General features: G+C 44.7%; 1 protein-coding gene across 1 annotated transcript in view; it reads right to left on the minus strand.

Moving 5' to 3' along the window:
- The window catches only part of LOC140481057 (uncharacterized), a 37,798-nt gene extending 23,153 nt beyond the window's left edge, over positions 1-14,645 (minus strand). The window contains exons 1-4 of the mRNA XM_072576653.1: positions 14,445-14,645; positions 13,330-14,093; positions 10,865-10,926; positions 7,138-7,240 (exon numbers count right to left, since the gene is read on the minus strand). Of these exons, the coding sequence (XP_072432754.1) occupies positions 7,138-7,240; positions 10,865-10,926; positions 13,330-13,944 (780 nt within the window). The 5' untranslated portion in view covers positions 13,945-14,093; positions 14,445-14,645. The remainder of the gene's footprint in view (positions 1-7,137; positions 7,241-10,864; positions 10,927-13,329; positions 14,094-14,444) is intronic.
- Between the last annotated feature and the right edge of the window lie 6,759 nt (positions 14,646-21,404).

Raw genomic sequence — 21,404 nt, forward strand, 5'->3', positions numbered from 1 at the left:
CATTCAATATGATCATGGCAGATCATCCTTAAACAGTATCCTGTTCCTGCCTTATCTCCATAACCCTTGATTCCACAATTCTCAAGAGCTCTATCCAACTCTTTCTTAAATGAATCCAGAGACTGGGCCTCCACTGCCCTCTGGGGCAGAGCATTCCACACAGCCACCACTCTCTGGGTGAAGAAGTTTCTCCTCGTTTCTGTTCTAAGTGGCCTACCCCTTATTTTTAAACCGTGTCCTCTGGTTCGGCACTCACCCATCAGCGGAAACATGTTTCCTGCCTCCAGAGTGTCCAATCCTTTAATAATCTTATATGTCTCAATCAGATCCCCTCTCAGTCTTCTAAACTCAAGGGCATACAAGCCCAGTCACTCCAGTCTTTCAGTGTAAGGTAATCCTGCCATTCCAGGAATTGACCTCGTGAACCTACGCTGCACTCCCTCAATAGCAAGAATGCCTTTCCTCAAATTTGGAGACCAGAACTGCACACAATACTCCAGGTGTGGTCTCACCAGGGCCCTGTACAGCTGCAGAAGAACCTCTTTGCTTCTGTACTCAATCCCTCTTGTTATGAAAGCCAGCATGCTATTAGCCTTCTTCACTACCTGCCGTACCTGCATGCTTACCTTCATTGACTGGTGTACAAGAACACCCAGATCTCTCTGTACTGCCCCTTTACCTAAATTGATTCCATTTAGGTAGTAATCTGCCTTCCTGTTCTGGCCACCAAAGTGGATAACCATACATTTATCCACATTAAACTGCATCTGCCATGCATCTGACCACTCACCTAACTTGTCCAGGTCACCTTGTAATCTCCTAACATCCTCCTCACATTTCACCTTGCCACCCAGCTTAGTATCATCAGCAAATTTGCTAATGTTATTTATAATACCATCTTCTATATCATTAACATATATTGTAAAAAGCTGCGGTCCCACTACTGATCCCTGCAGTACCCCACAGCAGACAGGAGGAACAACTGTAAAGGGATTCAACAGAATTAATTTCTTCACTTTGTGGAATCTTACATGCCTCAAAATTAACAAACTGACATCTTTATCTGTTTTGATCTCAATAAAGAGCTGAGCTAAGACCAATCACTGTGCTGAACAGCAAGCAGGAGGTTCGCAGTTCCACGCTCTGAGGGGCATTTGTACCCAGAGAAGACAAAGAGAAAAGATTAGACAGAATTCCAAAGACACACAACCATCCAAGAGAAGAAAATTCTTCCCATTCTGTTCTCAAAAGGCAACCCCTAAATGTAAAACCATGTCCCCATTTCTGGATTTACTCACAAGAAGAAACATCTTTTCCACATTCACCTCATCAAGATCATTCAAGATCAGATTCATTTTAATCAAATCACTAAACTCCAGGAAAGCATGCCAATTTGTCCAACCTTACCTCATAAGACAGCTCACTCATTCCAGATTAACAATCAAGTAAACATCCTCTGAATTATCTCCAATCCATTTACAGCCTTCCTAAAATAACGAGACCAAACCTCCACACAGTGTTCAAGATATGATCTCATGATGCCCTGTATAATAGAGGCAGGAACTTTTTAAAAATTCATTCATGGAACTTAGGTGTCACTGGCATTTATTGCCCATCCTTAGTTGCCCTCTGAGAAAGGTGGGGGTGAGCTGCAGTCCATGTACTATAGGTTGACCCACAATGTCCTTAGGGAGGGAATCCCAGGATTTGGATCCAGTGACACTAAAGGAAGGGTGAAATATTTTCAACTCAGGACGGTGAGTGGCTTGAAGGGGAACTTGCAGGGGGTGGTGTTCCCATGTATCTGCTGCCCTTGTCCTTCGAGATGGAAGTGGTTTAGAAGGTGCTGTCTTAGGATCTTTGTTGAGTTTGTTTTTCATTCATTCATTCACAGGATGAGGGCATCGCTGGCCAAGTCAGCAATTATTGCCCATCCCTAATTGCCCAGAGGACAATTAAAGTCAACCCCATTGTTATGGGTCTGGAATCTCATGTAGGTGCACCAGGGAAGGATGGCAGTTTCTTCCTAATGGACATTAGCGACCCAGATGGGTTTTTTACAACAATCAACAATGGATTCATGGTCATCAAGAGACTTTTAATTCCAGATTATCATTAAATTCAAATTGAACCATCTGTTGTGGTGGGATTTGGGTCTCTGGATTAAAAGTCCAGTGATAAAACCATGAGGCCCATTGCCTGACCTGCAGTATATTTCTGCCGTGCATTTAAATAGATGGTCCTAGGGAATGTTGCTGAACAAAGAGACCTTGGAGTACAGGTTCATAGCTCCTTGAAAGTGGAGTCGCAGGTAGATAGGATAGTGAAGAAGGCGTTTGGTATGCTTTCCTTTATCTGTCAGAGTATTGAGTACAGGAGGTCATGTTGCAGCTGTACAGGACATTGGTTAGGCTACTGTTGGAATATTGCGTGCAATTCTGGTCTCCTTCCTATTGGAAAGATGTTGTGAAACTTGAAAAGGTTCAGAAAAGATTTACAAGGATGTTGCCAGGGTTGGAGGATCTGAGCTACAGGGAGAGGCTGAACAGGCTGGGGCTGGTTTCCCTGGAGCATTGGAGGCTGAGGGGTGACCTTATAGAGGTTTACAAAATTATGAGGGGCATGTATAGGGTAAATAGGCAAAGTCTTTTCCCTGGGGTCGGGAGTCCAGAACTAGAGGGCATAGGTTTAGGGTGAGAGGGGAAAGATATAAAAGAGACCTAAGGGGCAACTTTTTCACGCAGAGGGTGGTATGAGCTGCCAGAGGAAGTGGTGGAGGCTGGTACAATTACAACATTTAAGAGGCATTTGGATGGGTATATGAATAGGAAGGGTTTGGAGGGATATGGGCCGGGTGCTGGCAGGTGGGACTAAATTGGGTTGGGATATCTGGTTGGCATGGACGGGTTGGACCGAAGGGTCTGTTTCCATGCTGTACATCTCTATGACTCTTTGATTCTACTGAGCATTGGTGGTGCAGGGAGTGGATGTTGGAAATGATTGTGGCATATTAATTCCCCCAGTGAGATACTTCACCCTGGATAGTGGTGGGCTGTACCATGCTAATAGGCATGGTTTGTCAAGGGCCAGTGGTTAGATTGTCTCTGATTGAAGGTGATCATTGCCTGGCATTATTGTGCTGCAGATTGCCAGCCTGAACCTGGATCTCCATGAGGGCCAGGTGCTGAAATTTGACACTGAAGTGAATAGGGGCATGATGACCAGGACAGGCCCTCTGGGCTAAAGGGCCTCTGTCTGTGTGGTGACTATGATCCTATCTTGCACATGGCAAAGGACAAACAAAGGTGCAGACAATACTGGAATAGAGAATAATAATTAACAGGTAGCCTCAGAGAAGGGAGAAAATATTGCTGTCTAAACTGTGTTTAACTTGTTGGAGTTTTTTTTGAAGAAGTAACCGAAATGCTCAGTGAGAGTAACACTGTTGATCCGATGTACATGGATCTCCAGAAGGTGCCTGATGTAGTGTCACACAACAGGCTTGTCGATATGAATACTGAGGCACGAATAAGTAGAATGGATGGCTTTGAGATATGTAGAGAAGAGGTGTTGGAAATTCTGGCAAGGGTGAAAATAGATAAGTCCCCTGGGCCTGATTGCATTTATCCTAGGATTCTCTGGGAAGCAAGGGAGGAGATTGCAGAGCCATTGGCCTTGATTTTTGTGTCCTCTTTGTCTACAGGAGTAGTGCCAGAGGACTGGAGGCTAGCAAACGTGGTTCCCTTGTTCAAGAAGGGGAGTAGGGATAATCCTAGTAACTATAGGCCAGTGAGTCTCACTTCTGTTGTGGGCAAAGTCTTAGAGAGAATTATAAGGGATAGGATTTATGCACATCTGGATAAGAATGATGTGATCAAGGATAGTCAGCATGGTTTTGTGAAGGGCAGGTCGTGCCTCACAAACCTTATTGAATTCTTTGAGAAGGTGACGAAGGAGGTAGATGAGGGGAAAGCGGTAGATGTAGTATATATGGATTTTAGTAAGGCGTTTGATAAGGTCCCCCATGGTAGGCTACTGCAGAAAATACAGAGATATGGCATTGAGGGTGAGTTGGAGGTTTGGATTAGGAATTGGCTCTCTGGAAGAAGACAGAGGGTAGTAGTTGATGGCAAAGATTCATCTTGGAGTGCTGTCACTAGTGGTGTTCCGCAAGGATCTGTTTTGGGACCATTGCTGTTTGTCATTTTTATAAATGACCTGGAGGAAGGGTTAGAAGGTTGGGTGAGCACGTTTGCGGATGATACGAAAGTCGGAGGAGTTGTAGACAGTGAGGAAGGATATGGCAGGTTACAGCGGGATATAGAGAAGCTGCAGAGCTGGGCAGAAAGGTGGCAAATGGAGTTCAATGTAGCTAAGTGTGAAGTGATTCACTTTGGTAAGAGTAATAAAAAGATGGATTACTGGGCTAATGGTAGACTACTTGGTAGTGTGGAAGAGCAGAGGGATCTTGGTGTCCATGTACACAGATCTCTGAAAGTTGCCACCCAGGTAAATAGTGCAGTGAAGAAGGCATATGGCGTACTGGCTTTTATTGGTAGAGGAATTGAGTTCCGGAGTCCTGAGGTCATGCTGCAGTTGTATAAGACTCTGGTGCGGCCGCTTCTGGAATATTGTGTGCAGTTTTGGTCGCCATACTATAGGAAGGATGTGGAGGCACTGGAACGGGTGCAGAGGAAGTTTACCAGGATGTTGCCTGGTATGGTAGGAAGATCCTATGAGGAAAGGCTGAGGCACTTGGGGTTGTTTTCTTTGGAGAAAAGAAGGTTTAGGGGTGATTTGATAGAGGTGTACAAGATGATTAGGGGGTTAGATAGGGTTGACAGTGAGAACCTTTTTCCGCGTATGGAGTCAGCTATTACAAGGGGGCATAGCTTTAAATTAAGGGGGGGTAGATATAGGACTGATGTTAGGGGTAGGTTCTTCACTCAGCGAGTCGTAAGATCATGGAATGCCCTGCCAGTAGCAGTAGTGGACTCTCCCTCTTTATGGGTATTTAAGCGGGCATTGGATAGGTATATGGAGGATAGTGGGTTAGTGTAGGTTAGGTGGGCTTTGATCGGCGCAACATCGAGGGCCGAAGGGCCTGTACTGCGCTGTATTGTTCTATGTTCTATGTTCTATGAGAGTTATAGGTCACAGTAATACAGGGACAGGAGCAACGTGGATACAAAATTGGCTGAATGACAGGAATTAATAGGTCAAGGGATATTGTTCAGGTAGGAAGCAAGTTTGTGATGGAGTTCCCAGGGGTCAGTGTTGTTGTGGTTCTGTTCGCCGAGCTGGGAATTTGTGTTGCAGATGTTTCGTCCCCTGTCTAGGTGACATCCTCAGTGCTTGGGAACCTCCTGTGAAGCGCTTCTGTGATCTTTCCTCCGGCACTTATAGTGGTTTGAATCTGCCGCTTCCGGTTGTCAGTTCCAGCTGTCCGCTGCAGTATATTGGGTCCAGATCGATGTGCTTATTGATTGAATCTATGGATGAGTGCCATGCCTCTAGGAATTCCCTGGCCGTTCTCTGTTTGGCTTGTCCTATAATAGTAGTGTTGTCCCAGTCGAATTCATGTTGCTTATCATCTGAGTGTGTGGCTACTAAGGATAGCTGGTTGTGTCGTTTCGTGGCTAGTTGGTGTTCGTGGCTAGCCACGAAACGACATGACCAGCTATCCTTAGTAGTCACACACTCTGATGACAAGCAACATGAATCCGACTGGGACAACACTACTATTATTGGACAAGCCAAACAGAGAACAGCCAGGGAATTCCTAGAGGCATGGCACTCATCCACAGATTCAATCAATAAGCACATCGACCTGGACCCAATATACCGGCCACTGCAGCGGACAGCTGGAACCGACAACCGGAAGTGGCAGATACAAATCACTATAAATGCCGGAGGAAAGATCACAGAAGTGCTTCACAGGAGACTCCCAAGCACTGAGGATGTCACCTAGACAGGGGACAAAACGTTTGCAACACAAATTCCCAGCTCGGCGAACAGAACCACAACAACGAGCACCCGAGCTACAAATCTTCTCACAAACTTGAACACCTAAGGGGTCAGTATTGGGACCCTTGCTTTTTCTGATATTTATTCATGATCGGGATCTTGCTGTGCAGGGAACAATTTCAAAGTTTGCAGATGAAATTAAGAATATTAATCTATGGAGAGGACAGTGTGGAACTTCCAAAAGGACAGCAACAGGTTGGTGCATGGGTGGAGAGGTGATTAATGAGGGTCAATATAGCCTGGTATGAGGTGATGCAGTTTAGTTGGAAGAACGTTGACAGGCACCATAAAATAAAGGTTACAATTCTAAAGAGGGTGCAGGAACAGAGGGAGCTGGGTGTATATGTACACAGATCATTGAAGGTGACAGGACAGGTGGAGAACACGGCTAATACAGCAGGCAGTGTCCTTGGCTTTATTAATAGGGACATAGAGTACATGTTGATTTTCCTGCTCCTTGGATGCTGCCTGACCTGCTGTGCTTTTCCAGCAACACACTAATCCTAACAAGTGTTTTGTACAAGTTCACTATCACCTCTGAACGTTGGGGAAGCACAGTCCCAGGGAGCATCTCCAAAAGGGAACAGCTAACGTGGGCTCCAGAGGAAGGCAGGAAAATGGTATACGGTGAATTGATCCTTTCAAGAGCTAGCACAGACTCTATGGGCTGAATGGTCTTCTGCATTGTAACAATTGTAAAGTTCTGTGATAATGCAACAGGAGATCTTTACAGGGGTCTGAGAGAAAAGCTGGTAGTTTGGGGGGCAGGATATAGGTATTAATTTAACAGAAACAAGTGGAGGCCACTCAGCCCCACCAAGCCTATCCCACCAGTGAATGTGAGGGTAGTTGACCTGTATCCTAAGCACAGGCACCCAGCTTGGCTCGGCATCTTTGAGTGTCATTGTCAAGCACAGATGATTCAATTCTGATTTGAAACAATTGGTCAAGTCCCAGTCTCCTGCTTGATGTGTGTGTGAGGAACAGTTTCTTATCTTCACTTCTGAATGTCCTACTTCACATTGTCAGTGTTCCTCACAGTGAGACAGCAAATGTGATGGGCCAAATGGCTTTCAGTAAACTGGTCTGAAGCCAAACATTCCCAGTTACCTCTTCCTTCTCAGGCAGCAGCTTATAGAGTTCTGTTAGTTTCTCAGCTCCATACGAGGCTCCTTCTCCGTTTTGAATATCTTCCAGAATACTCTCCATGGGTCTAAGGGACAAGGAGAATGTAGGACATTCACTCATCACTCCAAATCCCTCAAAAGGAATTTCAGTTCAAGAGAAAAGATGTGACCGTGTGTTCAGAATTCACAACGTCCTGATGCCCTAGAATTCTTTAGAATTGGGGAATTGTCACTGACAGTTAATTGGAAACACTGCACTCACTCGGAAACATCATACGCACAGTAATGAGGCAGTGACTAAACAGTGTGTCTGGGGGACCGTAGTTAAAGGATACAATGATACAGGAGACTATTTTGCCCATTAGTGCGTGCTAGCACTTTTAGAGATCTCTCCTTAGTCTCCCCACTCCCCACTCTCCCCCTAAATCCTGACAACTAATTTCTCTTTCATTTATTTATTCTTCTGAAGGCTGTTATTGAATCTGTCTCTCAATCTGTTCATTAACTTGCATTCAATCTATGCCCTAAATCTCTAATGCTGTATTTTTGTTTAATGCTCTCTTGTTTAATTTTGTTTAATGAACTTTATCAAATCCTTCTGCAAATCTCAACAAACCACTTCACCAGATCCCTCTTTATCTCTTCTACTGGTTATATTCCTCAATAAAATAACAATGATTTTGTTAAATATGATTTTCCCTTCATGAATCCATGTTGACTGTGTCCATTCAGATCATCATTTTGAAAGCGTCCTCTCAGCATAATGTTTATAGCAGATTCCAGAATATTCCCTGTTCCTCACATCAGGCTAACAGCTCTCTCTCTGCCTCCCCTTAAATAGCTCAGTCACGTTAGCAACACTGGAAATTGGATTGTTCTCTGAAAAGACGTGGTGCTATCATTCTAGACCCAATCTTTGTAGATCCACATCCATTCACACAACTGCAGCAATCTGACAATTCCAAAACATCTGCTCTCCAAATGAGCGGCCCACCTTCTGTCATTCTTCAGCCTTTTCCCTGTAATCCCACATCATTTTTACAAGATTTCGTCATGTCACTTTTACTAATTACTTTAATTCCATATTGTCAGATTTTATAAACTTCCACCAATGGGAAGCTTTCTCTGTATTAATTTTGTCCAGATTCCTATTGAATGGGAAAACCTCTTTAACAAAAATGCTGTTTTAATATTTTATGAAGGAAGGAAAGCAAGAAAGTAGCTCTTCAAAGACACTGGATTTATCTTGGGGATTCAATTGAGATTGGGCCTAGACCGTTTTCCTCTCAAGAGGAGTAAAGAGAAACTCATTGGAAATGAGTTCAGATTTCACCAAAAATTTTCATAATTCTATCGTGTCCAGAAGCTCTGGCCTTTAAAATGAGATTTCTCTGAAATGCTTTCTTGGGAATTGAGGCTCTGATTCAGGGACCTCCAGCTTCTCCCTCCCATTATTCATAGACTCTGAGATGGACCAATGCCTTTGGCTCTTCCCTGGAGGGAGATATTCAGGATCCTCTGTGATAGCTGACCACACAGAGGCACAGACCATCCTTATTCTGCCACTGCTGAACATTGTTCTCTGATTCAGCATTAATTGTTTATTATTTTTGTCATGGGATATGGGTGTTGTTGGTAAGCCCAACATTTGTTGCCCACCCACCCTGTCTATCTGTGACAAAGAACTCCCACGTCTTACGTCTGTGGCCAGAAAAGTTTTGGAAAGAAACCTGAGGGATAGGATTTATGACTATTTGGCAAAGCATAGTGTGATTAAAGGTAGTCAGCATGGCTTTGTGAGGGGCAGGTCATGCCTCACAAATCTTACTGAGTTCTTTAAGGAGATGTCAAGACTGGTCGACGATGAAAGCGCAGTGGATGTGGTGTATATGGACTTCAGCAAGGCAGTTGATAGGGTTCCCATGGTAGGCTCATTCATAAAGTCAGGAAGTATGGGATACAGGGAGATTCGGCTATCTGGATTCAGAATTGGCTGGCTGACAGAAGGCAGGGAGTGGTTGTAGATGGAAAGTATTCTGCCTGGAGGTCAGTGTTGAGTGGGGTCCCGCAGGGCTCTGTTCTTGGGCCTCTGCTCTTTGTAGTTTTTATAAATGACTTGGATGAGGAGGTGGAGGGGTGGATTGGTAAATTTGCAGATGACACAAAGGTTGGAGGGGTCGTCGATAGTATAGAGGGCTACTGCAGGCTGCAGCTCAACATCGACAGGATGCAGAGCTGGGCTGAGAAATGGCAGATGGAGTTCAACCTGAATAAATGCGAAGTGATGCATTTTGGAAGGTCAAACTCGAATGCTGAATATAGGATTAAAGACAGGATTCTTGGCAGTGTGGAGGAACAGAGGGATCTGGGTGTGCAAGTACATAGATCCCTCAAAGTTGCCACCCAAGTGGATAGGCTTATTAAGAAAGCATATGGTGTTTTGGCTTTCATTAACAGGGGGATCGAGTTTAAGAGCCGCGAGGTTTTGCTGCAGCTCTGGTGACACCACCCTTGAAATATTGTGTCCTGTTCTGGTCACCCTACTATAGGAAAGATACAGAGGCTTTGGAGAGGGTGCAAAGAAGGTTTACCAGGATGCTGCCTGGACTGGAGGGCTTACCTTATGAAGAAAGGTTGAATAAGCTCGGACTTTTCTCTCTGGAGAGAAAGAGGAAGAGAGGAGACCTGATTGAGATACACAAGATAATGAGAGGAATAGATAGAGTCAATAGCCAGAGACTTTTCCTCGGGGGAGGATTGACTGGTACGAGATGCCATAGTTTGAAGATATTAAGATGAAGGTATAAAGGAGATGTCAGAGGTAGGTTCTTTATGCAGAGAGTTGTGAATGCATGCAATGTGTTGCCAGCGGTGGTGGTGGAAGCAGAGTCATTAGGGACATTTAAGTGACTGCTGGACATGTACATGGATAGCAGTGAGTTGAGGGGTGCATAGGTTAAGTTATTATATTTTACATTAGTATTAAGCCTCGGCACAACATCGTGGGCCAAAGACCCTGTTCTGTGCTGTACTTTTCTATTCTATTCTCTCTATTCTACAACACTCCCCAGGATATTACTACTAAGTGTATAAGTCCTGTCCTGACTTGCGTTTCCAGAATGCAGCACCTCACATTTATCTAAATTAAACTCCATCTCCCACTCCTTGGCGCATTGGCCCATCTGATCAAGATTCCACTGTACTCTGAGATAACTTTCTTCACTGTCCAGTACACCTCCAATTTTGGAGTCATCCACAAGTATTTACTGACCATACCTCCTTGTTATTTTAAATGACGAACAAAGTCGATCCAGCATTGATCCCTGTGGAACACTGTTGGTCACAGGCCTCCAGTCTAAGCAACCCTCTACCACCACCCTTTGTCTCCTACCATCAAGCCAATTTTGTATCCAATTGACTATCTCTTCCTAGATCCCATGTGATCTAACCTTACCAACCAATCTACCATGCGGGACCTTGTTGAAGACGTTGCTAAAGTCCCTGTAGACACCATCTACCGCACCACCCACATCCATATTTTTGGTCACATCCTCAAAAAACTCAATCAATTTACTAATAAATGCTGAAAGCAAACTTACCAAGGACTAAATTATTCACCTCAGTGTAACAGATTTGGAAAAAGGCAAGCAGCTAAATATTAGATATCTTAAGGAAGATGGGCACAGATACGCTGACTGACCATCTGTTACCTTTTGAATTGTTTCAGGACTATACTGAGGTTCATACTCTTCTTGGCATCCAGGATAGAGACCTAGGAACAGAAAGCATCGGCCATTAGAATGTTCCCCAAACGACTGCCTTTCTCCTCGTGTCAGAGCTGAGAGTATCTCCCATTGCCACACCCACAATGATTGACAGCATCGGTGTTAATCACAGCTGAGCAGGTGATAATGGTTCGATTCCCTCAGGGTCACTGAGGCAATATCCAGGGATGAATGGCAGTGTGACTACCTCAATTTCCCATGGACTGCCAAGGCAGCTCACCACCACATTCTCCAGGGCAGCTAGGGACAGCAATAATCAGCAATGCTCACATTGATTCATTTTTCAGTGAAATACCTGGACCAATTAGCATCAACCTACCTGGTTAAAAATATAAACAAAGTCTGGCAGTTAACTGTCAATGATCATTAATTGGTGCATTCTCCATGGCAACACCTTTACCGCTGAGAATCCACTCATCAAGTAAACAATCAGCAGTCTTCTCTAACATTATATTACATACATGTATTTTCCTCTTAAATTGGTATTCTTGTGAATGGTCCTGATGAGTGCAAGACAACACATTTCAGCAAAATGAATCTTTGTTCGTGACATTCAGGTACGTACTATTACATAACAATATACTCATGCTTTTGTTTAAACATTGTGAGGCTTTAAGAGTTGTTTTTGCCTAGAATCAATAGACAGGAATGCCTGCACAGGAATCAATAGACAGGAATGCCTGCACAGGAATCAATAGACAGGAATGCCTGCACAGAACAAGCTGCCCAGCTCTAAAACACCTCTGGGGTAAAATCCATGTGAATCCTAAATGCTCATTTGGAGGAGATTGACTGATGAAAAAATTCTCAACCTTTTATTTCTTGAGCAAGCTGTGTCTGCCAAGACCCAAGATACAGCTGTTATCCTCAACAGGATAACTGTATCTAAACAGAATTCAAGTCCACACTTTTGTGTGTGAGGTTTATTTAGTTAGGCGCACTCCATAAAACTCACACCCCACTGATTACTGGCTCCCCATTTTTGAATGGAAATAAATCAATCGCAATTAACTTTTCATTAATATACCCATCTCCTGTTTCCCCCATTCCATTAGGCTGCAGGCATTCCTTCAGACTAGATTAGATAATGACTGATTCCCCCAAGGGAATATGAGACTATTCAGCCCCTTTAGCCTACTCCACCATTCCAGAGGATCATAGCTGATCCAACATTCCTCACATCCACTTTCCAAACAGATTTTGGAAGTTATTCGCAGGTCTGGGAGAGTGTGGCCCCGAGCTGTGGCAGGGCTGACTGCAGGGAGAGTAGGTGATGGCACATGGCTGCGAGTGTGGACCGGAGGATCTGGAAGGAGAACCGTTTCTGGAGGTTTTGGTTTTGTAGTAGGTACTGGTTGTCCTGTTCAGGTCCAGATTGTGTTGGTCCGAATGTGGTCCAGAGTTCTCACGGGATCAGTTGATTCCGTAGGCAGGCACTGAGGAAGGAGATGTGGCTGTGGTAGCGAGTCTGCTTCAGAATGTGGCTGAAGAGCTTCAGGGCAGAGGAGATGACCTGGGGGGGGGGGTGCACTGAGAGAGTGAGACTCAATGACATGTTTGTAGAGAGAGGAGGAGAACCTCTTCAAGATAGGCATCCTTGGAAGAGGCTAAAATCAACTAGGAGAAAGTGAGGACTGCAGATGCTGGAGATCAGAGTCGAGAGTGTGGTGCTGGAAAAGCACAGCAGGTCAGGCAGCATCTGAGGAGCAGCATTCCTGATGAAGAACCTCATGCTCAAAACGTCAACTTTCCTGCTCCTTGGATACTGCCTGACCGGCTGTGCTTTTCCAGCACCACACGTTTTGACTCTGATTTCCAGTATCTGCAGTTCTCACTTCCTCCTAGATTTTAGCAGTTAACTGTCAATCATGTTAACTGTTGCATTCTCCATCACAATGCAAATGGGTTAAAGGTTATTGGGAATGTGGATTTGAGATTACAATCAACTCAGCCATGATTTTATTAAATAAAGGGGGAGGTTTGAGGGACTGAATGGCCTCCTCCTAACCCTCATTTTTATTTTCCCACATTCATTACTACCATCGAATGTTATAAAAACCCATCTGGCTCACTATCCTGTCCTTCAGGGAAGGAACTGTGCCATCCTTACCTAGCCTAACCTGCACCTAACTTTAGAAGGAGGTTGACTCTTCTCCAACATTCCTTCTAAGCTGCTGGCTGTGGTTCTGGAAGTCACTGTCCCCACATGGATCCTGGGGAGCCACACAGACTATCTTCAATTCAGGCTGGTCTCTAATCAGGCCCACACTCTGTGAAAACATAAAGGGTACATTCCCTCACTCATGGCCTTCCTGTCTTTCTATTTCCCCTCTGGCCCACTAGAGTTCTGTCAGATGCAGGAGGTATTGGTGTCTTTGGGGGTTACTCACCTGTTCCACTCCGTTTCTCTGTGGGGAGTTTGCTCGGAAGCTCCTTCGAACACTCAGTGTCTTCTGGTTGTCCCTGCGGCCAAACAGCTCCTCCATTCTCTCCGTGTCGATGGCAAAATGTTCCGGACATTTCTCAACTGTCCAGATGTTCTGCTTCCCAACCACCCTGTTCTGGGGAAGGGCTTCCCAATTAAACTTACGGAGTGTGGAACGCCGAGTCACTCTTGATCTCTGAATGCCTCCAACAGGTGGGGGAGGGGGCCCAGGTACAGGAGGGGGTGGGGGAGGGGGTGGAGGTGGCAGAGGGGGTGGAGGTGGAGGAGGAGGTGGAGGTGGAGGAGGGTGAGGAGCGGAAATTGCAGATGGGGTGTCCTGAGTGGGATGGGATGGTTGCCCTTGGTTACAGGGCTTGAGGTCAGGAGGTGGTTGCCCTTGGTTACCGTCCATGAGGTCAGAGAGCAGCTGCCCTTTGTCACTGGGCTTGGGATCAAAGGGCAGTTGCCCTTGGTTACCCAGCTTGGGGTCAGAGGGCAGTTGTCCTTGGTTACCAGGCTTGGGGTCAGAGGGTTGATTTGTTCTGGATTTTCCATGGCCCAAACCTGTCATTGTTGCCATGGTTACAGGGACCGTTCCTGAGTTGTACTACAAGTTATTCCAGAAACAAATCGACTCTGATCACATCAAGGCCTGAAAAGGCATCTTTCAAGGAATGGAGGAGAGTTTAACAGCAACTGGATCCAGCAGCCTTCAAACCAACTGAATTCCTGGAGAGGAAAAGACATCCCTATGGTCAACAACAACTTACAACTTGATAGCACTTTCACCGCAAGGAAACATTCCAAACCATTTCACAGGGGCATTACAAGGAGCATCTCTCGTCAAACCACATGAGGACAACACATTGAGAAGCTCAGTCAAGGAGTTTGAGAAGTGTTTTCAAGGTGGAGAGAGAGAGAGAGAGAGAGGCAGAAAGGTTTAGGGAGGAAATTCCTGAGTTTAGGGCCCAGGAGCGGAAGGCAGAGTGGTGGGTATTGAAGAGTGATGATGAGTATCAAAAATCAGGAAATTTCTAACAGAGGAAACCCCGAGACGTGAGTGAAGAGGAAACAGTTTACCTTCATCCCACTGTCCATGTTAAGCCTTCCCTTCACAGATTCCCTCTCATTCCCAGTTCATCTCATTCCCAATAAATGGAACACCATTCAGAGAAGTCTGAGTCCCACTGGGAATTCAGAATACTTAACAGGAGTTATGGATCTGAAACACCTTGGGCCTAAGCTCAGACTGACAGGAAGGACTACGAGCTGAATACGTATGCAGAGCAATGAGTAAGACTGAGCTGAGTTTATCCCTGAGGCCTCCACACCCACTAGCATTAACCCTCACTGCGCAGGTAACTATTTCCAGCTGGTTTCCAGCCCAGGTAATTTAAAGGGACAGGCACATCCTTCAATAAAACAGCCTCATGCAGTCTGTGAAAGAGATAGACGCGGCTGAGTGTAAGGGGCAGAGTGTGTCAACAGTCTGATGGTAAACTCCTGATCACTCACTCTCTCAGGTCACTAACTGGGGGAGGGGAAACTGGATTGGACTCAATATTATATACCCTCCCAGCCCCGGGTACAGACTGAGCCCATCCCCATGATCCTAAGTAAGACTGACCTTCCTGTGACTCTGGGTAGAGATTAACCCCCTCACAACCCCAGGAACAGACCCAACCTCCCTCCCACGAGACCTCGAGTGAATGATGTTCACTTTGGATGGATGGGAGCGGGGGGCATATATTCTCATTGAGGAGCAGAGAATCCAACCAGGAATTGATTCCAAGAAAGTACAAAATCCCACAGGAACCAAGGGAATGGCTGCAGTTATTTCCTTGAGTCATGGCATAGATTTATCCCTCAATATCACATTTGCTGTTTGTGAACTCTTGCTGTGCATTCGTTAGTTGCTGTGTTTTGCATATTACACCAGTTATATTTAAATCTCTTTCAGTGTCAGGAACTGCCCAGGGTACTCTGTAATTACTGTAAATACATGTCTTTAATTATCTGTCACAAAGCCTGCAGGGTAGCTGTTGGCTTGTGCCACAAACACTAGGGGGAGCAGTTCCTGCACATACTCATTGTAAGCCCTAGGTGGGGGTCATCTCCATTAAATAAGTTGGCTTGACACAGACTAACAATGAAGTTGGGTGGAGAGATAGATAGATGAATTGTTCAAAAATCAAGATGGTGGCCAGAGTAGATTTTGGTGATAATACAACTGGAACAAGTCATAATTTATTAAAATAAAACCAAGTATAACATCACAGAGGGACTTCACAATTAAGAACATATTTGTACAAATAATGACAAAATATTGTCACTTTAGTTTACAGAATAAAACTGAAAGGCCTTCTGTTCCCTGTAACTTGTACCAAAGATCAACGATGACATGATGGAAGGGTGAAGTTCCTTGGTTTGTCCTCCATTTGTGGGGGGGGAGGGGGTGAGAGGAGTACGCTGGAATTCATATCTGACTGATCCTGGAACCGTCCCAGAATTTCCAGATTTTTAAAAGACACAGATTCCCCAGTTTCCGTGTCCTTTGGACCCAGAGTGACAAAAAGCATGGACCAGGATTCTGTACTGAACAAGAATCAAAATTGGGGACCCAGGTTCAATTCCACGCTCAGGCTACAGTCTGTGTGGAGTTTGCACATTCGCCCTATGTCTGCGTTGGTTTCCTTCAGGTGCTCTGGTTTCATAGATCCCTACAATGTGGAAACAGGCCAATCAGCCCAACAACTCTCTGAGGAGCATGCAACCCAGACTCAACACCCCCCCCTCCCCTATCCCTGCAACCCCCATGGCTGATCTACCTAGCCTGCACATTCCCAGACATTATAGGCAATTTAGCATGATCAATCCACCTATTCTACCTTTGGACTGTGGGAGGAAACTGGAGCACCCAGAGGAAACCCACACAGACACAGCGAGAATGTAGAAACTCCACACAGATAGTTGCCTGAGGCTGGAATTGAACCTGGGTCCTTGATACTGTAAGGCAGCGGTGCTGACCAGAGCTACTGTACTGCCCCACAGTCCTCCCAGAGTACAAAGATGTGCAGGTTGGGTGGACTGGCCATGGGAAATGCAGGGTAGGGAATTGGGTCTGGTGAGGATGCTCTTCAGAGGGTCAGTGTGGATTCAATAGGCCGAATAGCCTGCTTCTACACTGTAAGGATTCTATGAATCACTGTTTATTACAGATAATTGATCCTAGCTACAGATAAACTATTATAAGCCAACATAGTCTATTGGTTAAAACTCTCAAACCCCTTTATAAACACTCCTTCATACACATTCTGCCAACCCACCCAATAGTGAAGAAGGGCAGAGGGAAAGAGAAGACAGTTCAGTGGGACCTGCCCACTCAGTTACTGAGATGATCCTTTCACTGGAGACGCAGTATGTTTAGTTTGTACTTAGAAAGCTCTCAGACTTAAAAGTTTGAGTTTACAACAACTGATGAGAGGAAGTGATGTAGCTATCTTCAGGATTGAGAAGTTTTTTTTACCGAGAAGCAGAAATGCTCCTTCCTTTCCAGAGGTTTGATAGCTTCTGCCTTGAAGTTCTCATCCACAAACTGGTCAATTCTCTGGAAGCCAGTCACTTATTGGCAGGCAAGGCAACCTTTGCCATTGGGGACTAGTCACCATTTTACAGACCAATGAGCTACTTGTTGCCAGTCAGACTTCAGATTCCTGAAGAAGGGCTCATGCCCGAAACGTCGATTCTCCTGCTCCCTGGATGCTGCCTGAACTGCTGCGCTTTTCCAGCAACACATTTTCAGCCAGTCAGACCTTCACTTGTACCAAGTCCCTTGATTCCAGCTTGTCTATAACTCATGTTTTCCCCACTGCTTCCCCAACAGCTATGAAAACAGTACTTACAATAAGGGTCAGCTTACTTTAGAAAGTGCAGACAATCCCTGGTTTTAAAACAGTCCTTTTCCCATTTCAGTCCACAAACAAAAATACAAAAAAAAATGAAGAGATGCAATCTCTAAAGGTGAGGAGTTGCCTGACATGATGATTGCATTGTGGCCGTGTTCAGCCTCAGCACTGAGAGATGTTGCAGAGCAATGTGTTTCAGACAGACTGTGGGAATCAGTGTGACACAAAGCAGTGACAGAATTGAATAACAGACCAGGCTTGAGGGACTGAATCGCCTCAGTGTGTTTGCTGATGTCAGTGTTATTAGTTACTGACAGAATGCAAACACGTCTGAGCAGGTTCATGTCCCACCCTCTGAACAGCTGCAGCAATCTCTCTCTCACACACACTGGCTGACACCGGAAACTATTCCCGATTCAGGATTCCTGGAAGCTCAGCCCAGCTCAGGAACTGAGAATGAGGGATAATGTCAAGAAACAGCATGGGTGTCGGACTCTGAGTATCTGGGGTCCACACACTGGATTGCAAGATGAGGGTTCAGGGGTTGGGGCAAGGAGAAGGATTTTTAAAATTCTTTTATGGGATGTGGGTGGCACTGGCTGGTCTACATTTATTACCCATCCCTAGTTGCCCCTCGAAGATGGTGGTGAGCTGCCTTCTTGAACTGTTGCGGTCCACGTACTGTAGGCTGACCCATAATGCCATTAGGGAGGAAATTCCAGGATTTTGATCCAGTGACACTGAAGAAACAATAATATATTTACAAGTCAGGATAGTGAGTGGCTTGAAGGGGAACTTGCAGGGGATGGTGTTCCCATGTATCTGCTGCCTTTGTCCTTCTAGATGGACATGGTTATGGGTTTGGAAGGTGCTGCCTGAGGATCTTTGTTGAATTTCTGCAGTGTACCTTGTAGATGATGCACACTGCTGCTACAGGAGGGAGTGGATGTTGCAGGTGGATGGTGGTGTGTTCCTGAAGGGAGCTGTCATTCCCCCCAACCCCTGGACAGTGTGAAGCCATACCATATTAGCTCACAGAGGGACACTTGTCTTTATCACATAGACATAGATTCTAAGATCGGGAGCTGTACAGGACATTGGTTAGGTCACAGCTGGAGCACTGAGTGCAGTTTGCATCACTCGACTGACTCTCCTTTGTCTAACTTGCTCATCACCTCCTTAAAGAATTCTAACAGATTGTCAGGCATGACCTCCCCTTGATGAAGCTGTGCTGACTCAGCTCCATTTTACTGAAAACATCAAAGTGCTCCAAAATCCAATCCTTAATAATGGGGTCTAAAATCTTACCGATAACCAATGTCATGTTAACCAGACAATAATTTCCTGTTTTCTGCTTCCCTCCTTTCCTGGGCACGTGTGTCATATTAACCATTTTCCAGTCCACTGGGGCCCTCCCTGACTCCAGTGATTCCTGAAAGATCACCCAGAATGCCTGTCCAATCTCCTCAGCTAACTCCTTCAGAACTCTGGTTTGTAGTCCATCTGGTCCAGGTGGTTTATCCACCTTCAGACCTTGCAGCTCTTTCTCCTTAGTGATAGCCACTACAAACACCTCTGCCCCCTGACCCTTGAAGTTCTGGTAAGCTGTTGGTCTGATTCATTCATGTCCTTCAGGGAAGGAAGTCTACCATTCTTATCTAGTCTTGTCTAGAACAACAGCATTGTGGTTGACTTATACTTTTCTAATCAATTTGTTCAGACATGTTGATATTATACACCTCTGAAGAAAGTGGGACTTGAACCCAGGCCTCTGAGTCTAGGGGTAGGGACACAACCACTGCACAACAAAAGGGCCTTCTGTTTGATAATTAATCCCCTTCCCCCTTCCAGTAATTAGGAATGTATGATAAATGCTGGGTCAACACCCATATCACGAACAATGTTTGTAAAACAGCATTTACAATAATATTCCACAATCTCCAATTCTCATTTCTTGTTCTTCCTTTGCTTAATTCTAAAATTCTCTCAATCTTCAGGCAATTTTATAAACCGCCTCCTCCTTTGATCTAATACTATCTTTAACTTCCCTTTGTTAACTTTGATTTGGAGATGCTGGTGTTAGACTGGGGTGTACAAAGTTACAAATCACACAACACCAGGTTATAGTCCAACAGGTTTAATTGGAAGCACACTAGCTTTCGGAGCGACGCTCCTTCATCAGGTGATGAAGGAGCGTCGCTCTGAAAGCTAGTGTGCTTCCAATTAAACCTGTTGGACTATAACCTGGTGTTGGGTGATTTTTAACTTTGATTGTTTAAGTCTTTCATCTGTTAGAATGACCATGATAGTTTCACTTCTTTCAATGTAAATCACAAAACTTTTTTTTAAAAGTTACTTTCTCAGGTTAACTGTAACAATTGGTGTCAGCCCAGATAAGGTATTGAGATGTTGAAGGTGTTAGCCCCCTGTCTGTGCCATAATGTTTAGATTGATTCTAATCTAAAAAGTGAGTTAACAGAGTCTTTCATAAATTCATGTAGTTTTTGAGCAAAGTCCAATGTAACTCTGCAAGTACAAATTCACCCCTCAAACATATATGTGTATGTGAGTTTGTGAGTGTCAGTGAGAGAAAGTGTATGTGTGTGTGTGTGTAAAGTGTCTAAATCTATGAGAGGATACATGTGTGACTGTGAAAGTGTGTCTCTGTGTATAGGGGTGACTGTGTGCGCGCACACGCATACAAGTGTGTGTGTGTGTGTGTGTGTGTGTGTGTTCATAGTGCAGTGGGATCACCTGTAGTGTGACATGAACCTTCCTTATGAGTACAGAGCTTAGCTATCAGCCTCTGCTCGGCCACTTTTCGCTGATGACTGTCCCGAGGTCCACCTTGGAGGATGGTTAGCCGAAGGTCCGAGGTAGAATGTCCTGGACCACTGAAGTATTCCCCAACTGGGAGGGAACCCTCCTGTCTGTTGATTGTTGTGCGGTGCCCATTCATCCGTTGCCATAGCCTTTGTTCAGTTTCAACAATATACCAAGCTGTACAATGCACCATTGTGTTACAGGCTGTGAAGAACATGGCATAGTTTTTTGGCTTCTGGGAAGTACTGGACAACGATGGGTACCCTGTTGGTTGCAGCGCGTCTCTATTTCCTGAGGAGATCATTACAGTTCCTTGCTGTGGCACATCAGAACTGGCGGTCTAAGAACTCACTTTTTAGATTAGAATCAGTCTAAACATTATGGCACAGACAGGGAGCTAACACCTTCAACATCTCAATACCTTATCTGTTCTGATACCAATTGTTACAGTTAATCTGAGAATGTAACTTTTAAAAAAAGTTTTGCAATTTACATATGAAAGAAGTGAAACTATCATGGTCATTCTAACAGATGAGAGACTTAACAAATATTCAAGGTATTTTTCATTGTATAATTTCAGTTACATCACACTGTAAACTTTTGCTATAAATTCTGTGTCTTACAATTGTGTCCTCCACAACCACCTGATGAAGGAGCAGCACTCCGAAAGCTAGTGCTTCCAAATAAAACTGTTGGACTATAACCTGGGGTTGTGTGATTTGTAACCTTGTTAACTTTAGTTTCCTCGCTTTTCCTATTGGGTATTTTTGTCTTAAAAGAATGCAGGTGATTGAAAAGCAAATATTAATTATTTAATCATATAGTTAATATTCAATTCCTTAAATACCAGGCATTGCCCATCTACCATCAAATCTTTCAATATATTTTCCAATCCACCGCAGCCTACTTTCTCATCACACCTTCATAATTTCCCTTCTTTAGGTGAGATCCGGGGTTTCAGACTGAACTACACCTTGCCCAAATTTAATGTAAAATTCTGTTGCAGTATGGTTACAGAAGGCTAGAAGGTGTCAAGAGAGGAATAGATGCTACAAGGCTGTTGAATGTATAAGTTGGGAACATAGTGAGAGGAGTTGGTCATTCAGCCCATCGAGCTTGCCCTGTCATTCCATACAATCATGGTTGGACCCCGTACTCCATTGGTCATCAGAAGTCTATCGACCTCAACCTTAAACATACTCAAAGACTGAGCTCCCACAGAACTCTAGAATTCTAAACATTCACTAACATCTGAGCAAAACCAGAAATTCTCCTCATCTCTGTTTCAAATGACACCCCCCCTTAATTTTAA

The sequence above is a fragment of the Chiloscyllium punctatum genome, chromosome 9 (assembly GCF_047496795.1).
Source record: "Chiloscyllium punctatum isolate Juve2018m chromosome 9, sChiPun1.3, whole genome shotgun sequence".
Lineage (NCBI taxonomy): Eukaryota > Metazoa > Chordata > Chondrichthyes > Orectolobiformes > Hemiscylliidae > Chiloscyllium > Chiloscyllium punctatum.